The sequence below is a fragment of the Nanorana parkeri genome, unplaced genomic scaffold (genome assembly GCF_000935625.1).
Source record: "Nanorana parkeri isolate BGI_ZX_2015 unplaced genomic scaffold, ASM93562v1 scaffold748, whole genome shotgun sequence".
NCBI classification, from domain to species: domain Eukaryota; kingdom Metazoa; phylum Chordata; class Amphibia; order Anura; family Dicroglossidae; genus Nanorana; species Nanorana parkeri.
In genome coordinates this window covers 677976-691746 of record NW_017307016.1, presented here as the reverse complement: position 1 = coordinate 691746, position 13771 = coordinate 677976, and the positions used below count along the sequence as shown (strand labels likewise).

At 45.1% G+C, this 13771-nt stretch overlaps 1 protein-coding gene across 2 annotated transcripts in view; it reads left to right on the top strand.

Moving 5' to 3' along the window:
• Positions 1-10250, top strand: part of ARHGDIB (Rho GDP dissociation inhibitor beta) — a 17940-nt gene extending 7690 nt beyond the window's left edge. The window contains exons 2-6 of one of the 2 annotated variants that reach the window (XM_018564399.1): positions 3417-3597; positions 6172-6261; positions 8520-8596; positions 8682-8745; positions 9985-10250. In XM_018564399.1, the coding sequence (XP_018419901.1) occupies positions 3423-3597; positions 6172-6261; positions 8520-8596; positions 8682-8745; positions 9985-10190 (612 nt within the window). In that variant the 5' untranslated portion in view covers positions 3417-3422 and the 3' untranslated portion in view covers positions 10191-10250. Of the gene's footprint in view, positions 1-3416; positions 3601-6171; positions 6262-8519; positions 8597-8681; positions 8746-9984 lie in introns of both variants that reach the window. The other variant, XM_018564400.1, reaches the window with a different exon arrangement.
• Positions 10251-13771: the final 3521 nt, after the last annotated feature.

Below are 13771 nucleotides of genomic sequence, written 5' to 3'. Positions count from 1 at the left end.
CTATTACATTACTCCTCCTGGTAACTCTGCGTATAAATATGAGGATCCAGGATCTCAGAATTGTATGAACCCTGAAGAGGGGATCTGAGGAACCCTGAAAGCTTTCACCCAAGTTGACTCTTGAAGCCGTTTGACAACTGCGGTAGCAGATGAGCGAAACATCTGAAAAGTGGAGGTGAGATCTTCCTCCTGGCGGTGTGACGGGAAGTCGCTGTGCTGGCTTCATATGACGTTCACGTGTTCCTCTGATGAATGGTCCCGCCATCTCCTTTTAAGGTGTTTTTGCTGTTCAGTGTCAGTCTGGTGATTGCAGCGGTGTTCATATTTTGCTGTACTACCGGTATGAATGTAGGGACACAGTTCAGCACTATTTACATTTAGTATCTGATACCTAACCATGTCATATAGTTCCGTGACCATTTTAGACCCCCCCCCCATGCCTCTGCTTGCCCCATACACGTGCATAATCTTTAATTGCAGCCAGTGTGTCACTGCTCCCCCTTCCCTCCTGACAAGACCTGTAGCAGATAAGCGATGTTCTCACAATGTAATGGGAGCTTATTAATGTAAACCGACCTCATTGGGGGCACATACACAACGGAACGTTGGGCACGCACGTGACGCTCATTGTACAATATCCCGGGCTGAGACACATTGACCTGTAATAGGATTATATACATCCCCAGATAATTGTCATGAAAGTTAAATACCCCAGACTGATCCGCCGCTCCATGATTACCCGGACGAGGCGTATGGGCTCCGTACATTGCATGGTGCTGGTTGGGTTTGGTAAACAAATGTGTAACTGTATTATAGGCAAGAGAACCTGCCTATAATATTTGACATGCACCAAGTGTGTCCAGAGTTCCCAAATCCGCACATTGTCTCTATCTGTATAAGGCTAGGATCACGCCTGGGCGACTCCTCACCACGTGGCAATCGTGCACAAAACCACGCGGATTGCCGGGTGGTCACGGAGTCGCCCACCACAGCTGATCGCGCTGGAGGTGCCATTATTTTCTTAAAAAGTTGCGCATCGTTTGTCCCAAAAAAGGTACTCGTACCTTTTTTAGCGATTTGCCGCGTGGATGTAACTCCATTGAAATCAATGGGGCCGCAGTGTGCATCAGCATACGATAGCGCAGGCCCCCGGGACGCGTGTCCCTGGTGTTGCTGAGGTCGGAACCTAACCTTAGATCAACTATTCTCAACAAGAGACCCATGGCACACCGGGGCACCTCCTGACTTCCTCGGGGGGGTAATGAGCCGTAGCATGCAATCTGATGGCAGGAAATCCTGAAGGCAGGCTGGGGAGCTGCAATCTGTCCTGCTGGTACTGATGGAACTTCAGGCTGGAGGTAAGAGGAGCAGCACATGTGTGCAGGGAAAGTGACCCCGCACAACCCACCTGAGACCCCGCACAGCCCACCACAGACCCCGGCACAGCCCACCTTGAGAGCCTTCACAGCCCACCATAGACCACACAGACCACTATGGACCCAGCCCACTATAGATCCCGCCCAGCCCACCATAGACCCCACACAGCCCACCTGAGAGTCTTCAAAGACCACCATAGATTGACCCCGCGCAGCCCACCATAGACGCTGCAGAGCCCACCTGAGACCCCACACAGCCGACTATAAATTCCGCGCAGCCCATCGTAGACCCCAACACAGCCCACCTGAGACCCCTAAAATCTGCTGGGGTTGCTGACATTACATCCAAAATGGCGGCACCCAGCAGCAGTCTTAAGTCTTCTGGATGTCTACACAATGGCTGTTACAGGTAAATAACTTGCATAAAAAGTGTTGAATGCTCATATGATCCAATGGGAAGGTTGTGCTGGAAATGAATTGCCTGGTGACAGGGTCTCTTTAAATGCTTTCTGATACCCATATATCTGGGTCTAGAGAACATTATAACAAACTGTGTCACTGAGAGGTTTTCTGCGAGTTAATCTTCCTCTTTGTTTCCTGTCGTGAACCATCAGTTCAGCATTTATAAACGTCTTGAGATCCGCTGACGTACTGAAGACCCAATTGCTAAAATCCCACATGAGCTTTAATATGTTAATGTCACTTTAAAAAGTTGTAATTCTTTTTTTTAACCTGCAGCTTTTTGTTAAAGGAGAACTATGGGGTCAGTGTTTTCACCCCATAGTTCTCCTTAGGGTAACGGGAGAACACAAACTAGAGTCCTCCCATCACCCTAGGCTCAGTATATAGGGAGCTACAGCTCGTGGTATACTGAGACGCCGCAGCCGATCCCGACAATTATGCCGGGATCCGCCCAGCTGCGTGACTGACCGCTGGCTCTGCCTATCCAGCTGTACCCGCCCCTCCCCTGTCTGTTCTGCCAGTCAGCGCTGGAGGATCGGAGGGGGGAATCCAGCCGCTCCCCTGTCATGGCACAGAGCCGTGACAGGATCGAGAAGTGAGCGAACGCCAGTATGTGTTCACTCACTTCCCGATCTACTGAGCCGACCTGTGACAGTCTCATTGTCACAGGTCGGCTAGAACTATGAGGTGAGTGAAAAGCCCCTCCCCTCATAGTTCTCCTTTAAAGCAATCCCTGCTGACCCTGCCATTGTTCAGACTGTTCCTGTTATGAGGTGACAACCATCTCCTCATTGTTGTCGCATGCTCTCCTGTTGGAGGCTAGAAGTGGTCGCGCCGACACACATTGCCCAGGCACAGTCCACCGTTATCATTAGTAGGAAGTCGGTCCGGAGCAATAATGTGCAGCCGATGCTGGGGAGAACGCATGTAGACAGGAAGTGTCTGTGAGAGGTCGGCAGCACTGGGATGGGGAAAAAAGCAAAAACAAGTGAAAAACAGGATTTTATAAAAGAAAAGTAGCTGTTTATGATACACAATGCACAGAGCAAACACAAGCCGGTTCTTTCCTCCCCCCTCAATAACATGCAGATTTATTTTTTAATAAAACCATTTAATTTTTGTTACATACCTGATTTTTAGTCCCGGTGATGTCATCACTGGGTCTTTGTCCTTCTGTATGCAATGCAGGCAGATCAGGGTTGGTGGGAGGGGCCGGCAGAGTGCTGTATATAGCTTCCTGAAAACATCACAGCACCCTGCCCAAGAGCCCTCAGCCCTGATACAAGCAGTGGGCGGGCTCTTGGGAGGAGTTATGCAAATATCGAAAGACCTTCATGGGTCTGGTAAGAGTGGGCGTTCCTAGGCAGGCTGTATTTGGGAAGGGTCGGATATAAGACTGAAGGGGAGGAAGGAGGTCGGATAGAAGACTGTAGGGAAGGACGGAGGTCGGATAGAAGACTGTAGGGGGAGGACGGAGGTCAGATAGAAGACTGTAGGGGAGGACGGAGGTCAGACAGAAGGCTGTAGGGGAGGACGGAGGTCAGATATAATGATGAGATCTCTGTTTGGTCCTTGCAGGCAAACATGTCTGAACACGAGGCGGTCACACATGAAGTGGACGACGATGATGAGGTGGATTCAAAAGTGAACTACAAACCTCCACCGCAAAAATCCATGCAGGAGATTCAGGAGATGGACAAGGATGACGAGAGCTTAGCCAAGTACAAGAAATCTCTCCTGGGGGAAGGGCCGGTCGTTGCAGGTAAAGAGAACATTGCACTGATCTGAGGTTGTGATTTATTTCTAGATTTTTCTTCACTCGTTTTATATCTTTCACAGGATATGAATATAAATTGTTGCGCTTTTTTTTTTAATACAGAGCCAACGGTGTCACAGAGCACTATGAGTTATCTAAAGCAAGGATACAGCAGAAGTCTGTCTCTATTTGGAACCATATGAAGCGTTGGAGGGGGCGGGTTTCACGCTGCTGGCTCATTTAGCTGTGTGTGCAGTCTGAGCTTCAGCATTTTTAGCTCTGTAAACAACAAGTTATTTTGTTATTACAGGAGGGGGCGGAGACAAGACCAGTCACCCTGCACAAGGACAGAGAGCAGCAGTGACCGGTCTTTATTACAGGAGGGTGTGGAGACAAGACCATTCACCTTGCACAAGTAGAGATAGCAGCAGTGACCGGTCGTTATTACAGGAAACTGCTGCACAGAGACAAAGGAATGGTTTTGTGTAATGCTGGTTTACTGCACATATCTGGAAGAAATACTCAAATGATACCAAAGTAAGAACACACAAGCTCAGGGTTGTTGGATATTGGGATGCAGGCAGTACTCAGGCTTCCAGCAGAGGTAGTAAGTTAGTCAACAGTGCACCTAGATCTATACTCAAGCAAAAAGGTTACAAAAGAAACAAAAACAAAACATCAAAGGAAGTGTCGGACTCCATGGACCTCTCGGTCTTTTTCTTCCATCGCTCATCTATGTTTCTATGGCACATCACATGTCCTTCTCATTATATCTGCAATGAAGCATGATAACTGTTCCTGAGAAGTCCGAGCTGAGGAAACATTTGCTGCATTTCGTTTACTGAGCTGGCACCGAAATCGGGAAGTGTCGTAAGTGACTCAAAGAGCAGATGGGAAGTTCCACAACTGTTCCTGCAAAACTCTGCACTGCACTTCTATCTCCATTGCTGTGCTACAAACCATGTCTGCATTATATCATTGCACCTGCTCTGCAATAGACTTGTGCGCCGTCAAAAAATTCATTCTGTTTCGTTTCGGAATATCCGTTATTTCGTATTTCGTAATTCGTAACTGAACTCGATTCGGATTCGTACGAAATACGAATTTTCGTTAGTGGTGGTTATATTTTCGTAACTTTACGAACTTTCGTTATGATGAAGTTAAAAAGCAAAATACCTTTTGTATTGGAGTGGTATTTCGGATTAAAAAAAAACTACCATCAATCAACTCCAATATATTAACCTCTTGCCGTCATTACAGTATTGGTTTATGTTAAAAAATCTGAGTGTTTAATGTCACTTTAATACTTAACCCTAACTAAAGTGATCACAGCACCTAAACCTTATAGTGACACCTGACCCAGGAGTTAAAGTGTAAAAATGCAATTAAGTCTCTGAACTGTGAACAACAATGTATCTTATTTGTATATCACTCGGCTGTAGATCCTCCAATCATCTCTGAGTTGGTGCGGACACTGTCCTTCCTTCTAGAGAGGGGCTAAGTCTGTTCCCCATGGTCCCTGTGTGTGTTGTAAAGTAGTCACCGCTCCAAGCTCACTCCCGGGATGGGGGGGGGGGGTGGAGCTTGGAGCGGTGACTACTTTACAACACACACAGGGACTATGGGGAACAGACGTGGCCCCTCCTCCAGAAGGAGGTGTCAGCACCAATTCAGAGATGATTGGAGGATCCACAGCCGAGTGATACACAAATAAGATACATTGTTGTTCAGAGTTAAGGTGCTTCAATGTATTTTTATGATTTAACTCCGGAGTTTAGTGTCACTTCAAACTATCCCTGAAAATGAATCCTATAACTCCCAAACCAGTCAACACTGAACCTAACACTTAACACCTTCCCTTAGCACTTACAGTAGATTGAAGATATCCTAAAAGTGAAGAAACATTGGGCAAAGGACCCATCACCAGCATTGTTTATAGGCCCCCTGCAGCTGATATTTCCCCATTGCTGACTTACAATGCATTGTTCTGTACTGTGTCTCCGTTTGGAGGGAGCCATCTTGGTAGAGCAGCAGGGCTTCCATTCCTCATGTCAGATCTGCACCCCGTTGGTGATCTGATGACTGGTGGGGTAATGATGAAGAAGCAGCAGGAGAGGTGGTGGAAGCCCAGATCCACAATGAATGAAGCAGAAGCAGGGAGATCCTTGCAATGCCGCTCCTCAGGTACAACTTTCTCTCCAGCAAGGAGAACAGTGAGCAGCACAACAGTGATATCATCAAACCTCGCTCCAAATCTGGTGAGGTCAGCAGTCAGAGGCAGCAGTGCCTTTTAGATGCTCTAATACTGCGGATATATAGCTATGAGGCTACAGAACAGGAGTTCCTAGGCACAGGAAGTACACTGATATTTCATGAGGAATGCAAGACCAAAAGTAGGATTTTCAAGGTATTGCAGAGACACAGTTACCTGTTCACGATGTTCCCTTTACAATACCAAAACTTGTTTTTTTTTACCCGGCAGTACTTGGGTTTCAATGAGAAGCTTTACTACAATTTTCATGATCGAAATTTCTCTGCAATATCCGTGCAGTTAAACCATTAAATATAAATTTTTTTTTTTAAAGCCATCAGTTCCAAATGTGACAGTAACCCGACTCACACTGGTCTGTGAAACAGCCCCTGCGCCAATCACCATGGACCTCACACGTAAGTGACATCATTTATGTTATATAAAACATTTGTATTCTTTTTATTTTAGGGAAATGTCAGCCCAGGTCCTTCCAAAATGTATATTTATGTGCAAACCCGAAGAAATAAACCCATAATGGTTTGTAACCGTTTTTATTTCAGTTACAATCTACCAGTTTATAAACAAATAAATAATATTACAAATAACAATTTAGAAGGACAGTATGGTGTTTTGCACACATTTCCTTTATAACTATAACACTATACTAATGCTGAGTAGGGCCTCACTCGGTTCTTCATGACATGGATTTCTCAAACTTTCCTTTTGAGATTCTGGTCCATATTGATGTGAATGAGCCATACAATTTCTAAAGCTTTGTCATTCATGCTGCCAATCTCCCATTCCACCACATCTCAAAGGTGTTCTATTGGCTTCAGGTCCATCTAAAGCTAATGGTGTTCCATTGGATCTGGTGAGTGGCCTACCATCAGTGCACCATGGCTGGAATCAACTTTCATCAGACCAGGATATGTTTTCCAGTATTTAAAGGAGAACTATGAGGGGTGTGCTTTTCACTCACCTCATAGTTCTAGCCGACCTGTGACAATGAGACTGTCACAGGTCGGCTCAGTAGATCGGGAGGTGAGCGAACACATACCGGCGTTCCCTCACCTCTCGATCCTGTCACGGCTTTCTGCCCTGACAGGGGAGGGGCTGGATTCCCCTCTCCCCGCTCCGATCCGCCAGCGCTGACTGGCGGAACGGACGGGGCGGGTACAGCTGGCTCTGCCTCTAGATAGGCAGAGCCAGCTATCAGTCACGCAGCTGGGCGGATACCGGCACAATTGTCGGGATCCGCTTCAGCTGCGGCGTCTCAGTATACCGCGAGCCTAGGGTGACGTGAGGACGCTAGTTTGTGTCCTCCCGTTACCCTAAGGAGAACTATGGGGAAAAGACTTAACCCCATAGTTCTCCTTTTAACTCTCTAGTTTTGGGGAGCTTTCTGTTCTTGGCCGGCGGGAGTGGAACTCAATGTGGTCTTCTGCTGTTGCAGCCCATCTTCCCCAAGGTTTGACATGCTTTGCATTCTGAGATGATGTTCTGCTCATCAATTGAGTGATTATCTGAGTTATTGTAGCCTTTGTGTCATCTCCAACCAGACCGGCCATTCTCTTCTGACCTATCTTATGAATAAAGCATTTCTCGCCTCAGAACCGCCATTCGCTGGATGAATTTTTGTTTTTTTTGGACCATTTTGAGTAAACTTTAGGGCCTGTGGCGTGTAAAAATCCCAGGAGATCAGCAGTTACAGAAATGCTCAAACCAGCCCGTCTGGCACCAACAATCATGCCACGCTTAAACTATACCAACTACTAAGCCATATGTTGCATCAACATTCTACACTGCCACTTGCTTTCCGGTATTATGTCCTGTACTGTGGTATACTTTAGGTGTGCGCATGTTTATTCTTCAGCAATGGCATCAAACCATGCAATCCTAGAGAAGGGAAAGAGGGGTCATGGAGGTCATTAGACTGTAAAGAGCGGTGAGATTGTTGCTGTTCCGTCACGTCCAACCAGTCTGGCCGTTCTCCTCTGATCTATCTCATCAACAAAGCATTTCCAGACTTTTCGGGTGAACTTTGGGGACTGTTGTGTGTAAAAATCCCAAGAGTAGACAGTTACAGAAATGCTCAAACCAGCCCGTCTGGCACCAACAATCATGCCACAGACTAAATGACATTTTCTTCCTCATTCTGGTGTTTGATGTTACCATTGGGGGGGCTGAATTATAAAGTGTTCACCCAGCATATAGCTGAGTGAACAACATTCGCAGTACATTACTGTCAACAGATGGAGCAGGGGAACACAGAAAGTGGTTGTGTTCCTCAGCTCCATCTAGGGGCTTTGCTGCAAGCGTCGTTCGCTCAGCAATAGGCTAGGCAAAGGTGTTATAAATGACCCCCCCGAACTCCTGATCCGTATCTGCACAATTTCATGCATTTGACTGCTGCCACATGATTGGCTAGTTAGACAAATGTATGGACAGGCAGGTGTTCAGGTGTTCCTAGTGAGTGTAGATTCCCTTTTAACACAGAATAATGATGATGTGAGATAAATGCAACATTGTATACATCCAAGTGCTCAACTTATGATTATTGGTTGCCATCAGTCATGCCATTTTATACATCACTCTTTGCCTCCTTACATACTGGTGTCTGAGAGTTTTGTTCAGTTGGTGCGGATTCTGTTTCACCTCCCGTTCTCGTTTACAGAGGACCTGGATAAACTTAAGAAGACGACGTTCGTCCTAAAAGAAGGGTGTGAGTACAGAGTTAAAATCAGCTTCAAAGTAAGTCATAATGAACTACAATATGTACTTGTTACTTCCACTGTAATATACGGAACTGAAAGACCTTCCTGTGTGTGTTTTACAGGTATGCAAAGAGATAGTGTCCGGGCTAAAATATGTGCAGCACACATACAGGACCGGAGTGAAAGGTACATTTCCAAAGATGAATAATAATTGTTGTTGCAGAAGCCTGAAAGGGGTTGGGAGGTATACATCTATAACTGAGTGCTGTCCCAGTTGAGGACATGTGCCCCCTTCATTAGAAAGGGAGTCGGAGAGTTTAGAAAGGATAAAGGAGGCTGGATAGTAAGCACTGCAAAGCAGTGACGTGCCGTGCCTTCCGTGCTGGGTGAGGCATCCCCCAGCCCTCCGAATCTCCACCCCCGTCCCGCCAAAGATCATCCCCATCCCGCGAAGCCCCGCCCCCAGCTCGGTAACCAATCTGTGTGGGGAGGAGACAGGGAGGAGCCTCCCTGTCCCTCACTTGCTCGTCACTGGTGAGGCATCAAGATCGATGTCCTCACTTGTTGTTTTTTTATTCTTTCTTTTTTTTGATTGGACAGCTTGGACCAATGGTGCTTTGCCATTGGTCCAAGCCACCCACAGAGCTCACACCTCTAATAAAGAGTAGAGGCTGTGACAGCTCTTGCCTCACCAAGTTAGGTTACACAAGCAGTGGGGAAGCCCGCTGCTGTGTAACCTAACTACCTGTCAAAAGCTGGATGCAGCGCTGCCTGTAATTAACAGGCAGTGCTCCGTCCATGACAGGTGACACAGCGGGGAAACTTTCCCTACTGTGTAACCTGTTACAAGCCGCTCTGAATGGAAAAAAAGCTGTCAGTTTCAGACCTGAAGCTGACACCTTTTTACTTCATAATACTAGGTGAGGCTCCACCCCACCTGCCTTCCCTGACTGCACGTCCCTGCTGCAAAGGAACTCCCTACTCTGCATTCTACGTGTATGTTAATACAGGAAGTGGAAGTAATGCATCTGCTATCATGGCATAATTTAGCCTTGGGTTGGCCACAAACCACCCAACACTACCCATCCTCAAATGTTCTGATAATCTGAAGATTGGGCAATTTTGGACTACCCTAGCAAGCAATAACCAGCACATCTGACCATATGTAGAACTTGTTATAAGACTACAAGACTACTACTGGTGACTACTACCCACACATGCATTACACTACACTCGTAAAGCCAGGTTCCAGTTCCTTTGAGGACAGGTAGATGTTTCCCAGCCTTTGATTCTCAGGAAGTCTATCTATGGTCCCACTTAGGATGCTCTGCCATTTTGCCTCACTTCCTGCACATGGCAGACTGGCATGGAAATACATTTTAGCTGATTCTGTTCAGACAATTGTTTACTCTTTTTTTTCCCCAGTCGCCAAAGCCACATTTATGGTGGGAAGCTACGGACCCCGAGCGGAAGAGTACGAGTTTCTGACCCCCTTAGAAGAAGCCCCTAAAGGAATGTTGTCACGAGGAACATACCACAACAAGTCCTTCTTCACCGACGACGACAATCACAATCACCTAACTTGGGAGTGGAATCTGTCCATCCGCAAGGAGTGGGATGATGCTTCATAAAGTCCCATGTTGCCCACAAGTGTCCACCGTGTGCATTATTCCCACAGCTTCTGTCTGGAACCAACCTCCTTGTTTTTGTATTGTATCTCCCATCGTGTTCTGCTCCATCCCAACCCTGAAGGCACATAAAACTGCTCAAACATGGAACAATCTGATCTTAACCGATTGGTCCTTTTTTGAGCTACATAGATCACTTGTGAAATGTTTTTGGTCCATCTGGAGGGGATCCTTTGCCCCATATATATGGTGATTATATATTCAGCCACTGACTAACCAGGTAGCAGAAAGCTCTGGTGGCACCATGAAACATAACTTACTGGTTTGAAATCTGAACAAAGGTTTACGATCTCCAAAGATTTGCCATTAGGCAGCTAAACTGAATGACAAAACCCATCTCTGTGTGTTCGAAAATTAGAGAGTATTCCCCCTCTAACCTTATAATTTGCATACTACTAAAACAATTAAATGCCCTTCACTGCAAAATGTGGATAATGAGCGAAGTTCCCCAACTGCCAAGCCATATATGTTGCATCAATGTTCTAGACCACCATTGTCTTTCTGGAGTTACATCCCATATTGTGGTATATTTAAGGTGTGAGCATGTTTATTCTTAGAGATAGCATCAAGCCATGAGGTTCTACAGAACGGAAATAGGGACCGGAAGGTTACGTGGTTTTCTTACCAACGCAACAAAACTTTGGCAGGTAACCTGCATGCAGTGCATTCAAAAAACCCAATCTCAAATCTTGGCTCATGTCCATTATATTTGCAGATCGGAGCAGGCAAATAAAAGAAAAAGCCCCACAGATGTCAAGACATCCATAGACAAGCTATACGCCATATTAATGTATCTTTGAAAACTTTCTAAGAGGAGGGGTGGGGGTTTAGATCTATTTAAACCTGACCCACATCCAAGAATAGTCACAGGAGCTTCCCATGATAATCCTTCCAGTAAATTGTAACGTCTCTGCTCAAATCTAATGCAATAATAAAATTCTATTTGTTAATTGTCTCTTTGTCCACTTTCTTCCTGGTAACCATGACCCTAAACAATCCTTAATTTTCTTTAAAAATCTGCTGCCGATACTTTGTATTGACTGCTAATTCATTCATGTTACAGTGTTTGTAAAGCCAAAACTATATTGTGTTACCGTTGGGATTCACCTTTTAAATTTGGTCCCAGTGACTGTTGTCTCCATCAAAGAAACTGATGGGAAATCCAAAAGGTTAGAATTGTCGTAGGAACAGGAATAGAGGTGAAATCTTCCAAATCGGACACCTGTTCTGGTGTCAACTGTATAAGAGGGGATTTCCTCTCGATTTGGACCTCCTGTTCTATCTGTGGGACAGGATGTGAAAGAAACGTAGACAGCAAAAATAAATAAATACAGGGACCTTAAAGATATCCTACTTCATCCAAAATGTTGTCTATACATACACTTTAAGCCAGTGGGGTTGGTTTACTAAAGTACAAGAGAATGTTCAATTAGCAAATAAGTATCCCAAATACACACACACACACACACTATACAGTCTATATTGTAAGCACTTGAGAATTTTGAATGTATGAGATGCCTCCTAAGAAAATTATTACCAGCAATTATTGGTTGTCAGTTGACAGCTGGTAATTGCTTTGTATTGCACAGTAGGAGCGGCTGTCAAAAAGCATCCCCTGTAAAATTACACTTGCAGATAAGTTGGTAAGTGTAGCAATTTATTTTTGCATTGAATTTACAGTACTATTTCATATGTAGAGTTCAATATCAGTACAAATGAGTAAACTAAACGTGAGATTGTAGCCTATCCCAGGGGGAGCTTGGAGCGGTGACTACTTTACAACACACACAGGGACCATGGGGAACAAAAGTAGTCACCCTCCAGAAGGAAGCACAGTGTCAGCACCAATTCAGAGATGATTGGAGAATAGGACCCTTTAGGGGGATACAGCCGAGTGATACACAAATTAGATACATTGTTTTTCAGAGTTCAGAGACTTTAATGTATTTTTAGGATTTATCTTCTGAGTTTAGTATTACTTTAAACCTTAAAGTGTATCTCTAGACAAAACCTTTTTAAGATGGAGTCGGAAAGGGGTAGACCCTCTGTCAAGTTTGTATTGGTGTCTGTATCCCCATAGGGGAAATCTACCCCTCTGTTTGTGCTGGTGGCCATTGTCACGGAGAAGAAAATCAAGGGGAAATCCCAAATTTTAGAGCTGTCCCTGGAGCAAGAGGTGAGGAGAAACCTGTTCTGAGGACAACTGTCTACGAGGGAAGAAAACTTTATGCTATACATACACTTAAATGTACCTACCCATGAACATTATTATAAACTTTTCACATCAAATAACTAATGTATGGATCTTTCAATGGGACTGGAGCTTGTGGGAACTTCTCTGACCTACGCCAAAGCTCTCAGATAAAGAAAATCCTCCTGAATTATCCAGCTGCATTCACAGAAAGCCATGTATGAAGTCATCGTGGTCTGTCTCCACCATTCACCTCCAGCCTGTTATCTCAGAGTGTAAAAGCTTTGAAGACAGGTGTTGAGTTCTCAGAGCTTTGAGATCCTCGTCATCACTTCTCTCTTCTCTCATTCTTCGCTCTGCAATGAGTCACTTCTGAGGGCAGCGAGCAAAGACCAGCCACCGCCAGACACAATGGTCAGAAGGATGATGTCCTGTAATGTATTCATCGTAATCCTACTGAGTTTACTAAAGACTTCGCTATGTACAGACGATGGAAACAACACTTCTATTGAAGGTAAATGATGTATTATGTTATTAGGGTTTTGTAAATGCATATATGTCAGATCTAGGCCTGGGTTTAACGGGGTCATCAAGCCACATGCTCTCAAAGACCTGTGCAAACCTCAACACAGCTGAGGGATCTCCGCTTCAATGCTCTCAGTCATTTCATGGGCTTCTTTATTCGATACCTTAAAACAAATTAAGGGGATGGACTATAGTGGGGCTGAAGTTGGTTATTTTTATATACATATCTAATGATGTTTAATGCTGAGGACCCACTTAATGATCCATGGAGCTCCAGCACAAGCTTTTATCTCACTCTGGTCTCATTAAAGAAAAGTGAGTGGGGCATACAGGGCTCATAGGACTGAATGGGCCAAGTTTAGGACACTACACAGTCACACAAATGACTTTTGTGTTTAAATTATACATATGAGGAAGAAAAGGAACCCCATTTAGGGTGACTTGCCATTGAAAAGAGTTTGAGGGTTTAATACAATGTAATCTAAACTTCTATCACATAAACCAGCTCGGTATTCTTATTCAGAGGTCCAGTCCTCTTTATTGCACCCAGTAACATGATTCACATTCCACAGACAGGCATAGAAGACTGGTATGATTCACCTGTTATTATTCACCTATATCATGGTGTCTCCACGCGTTTGCTGTTTCCATAAAACAACAGCTGTCACACTTCACATAACATATTGTCGGGCTGAGGGCGTCAGGTGCGGAGAGACACATCTGAAGTCCCCGGCGATGGAAGGAAATTATTATAATGGTTCATCATTAAAACAAAACGGAAAAGTGGCCCCCGGGGGGAGAGGAGGAG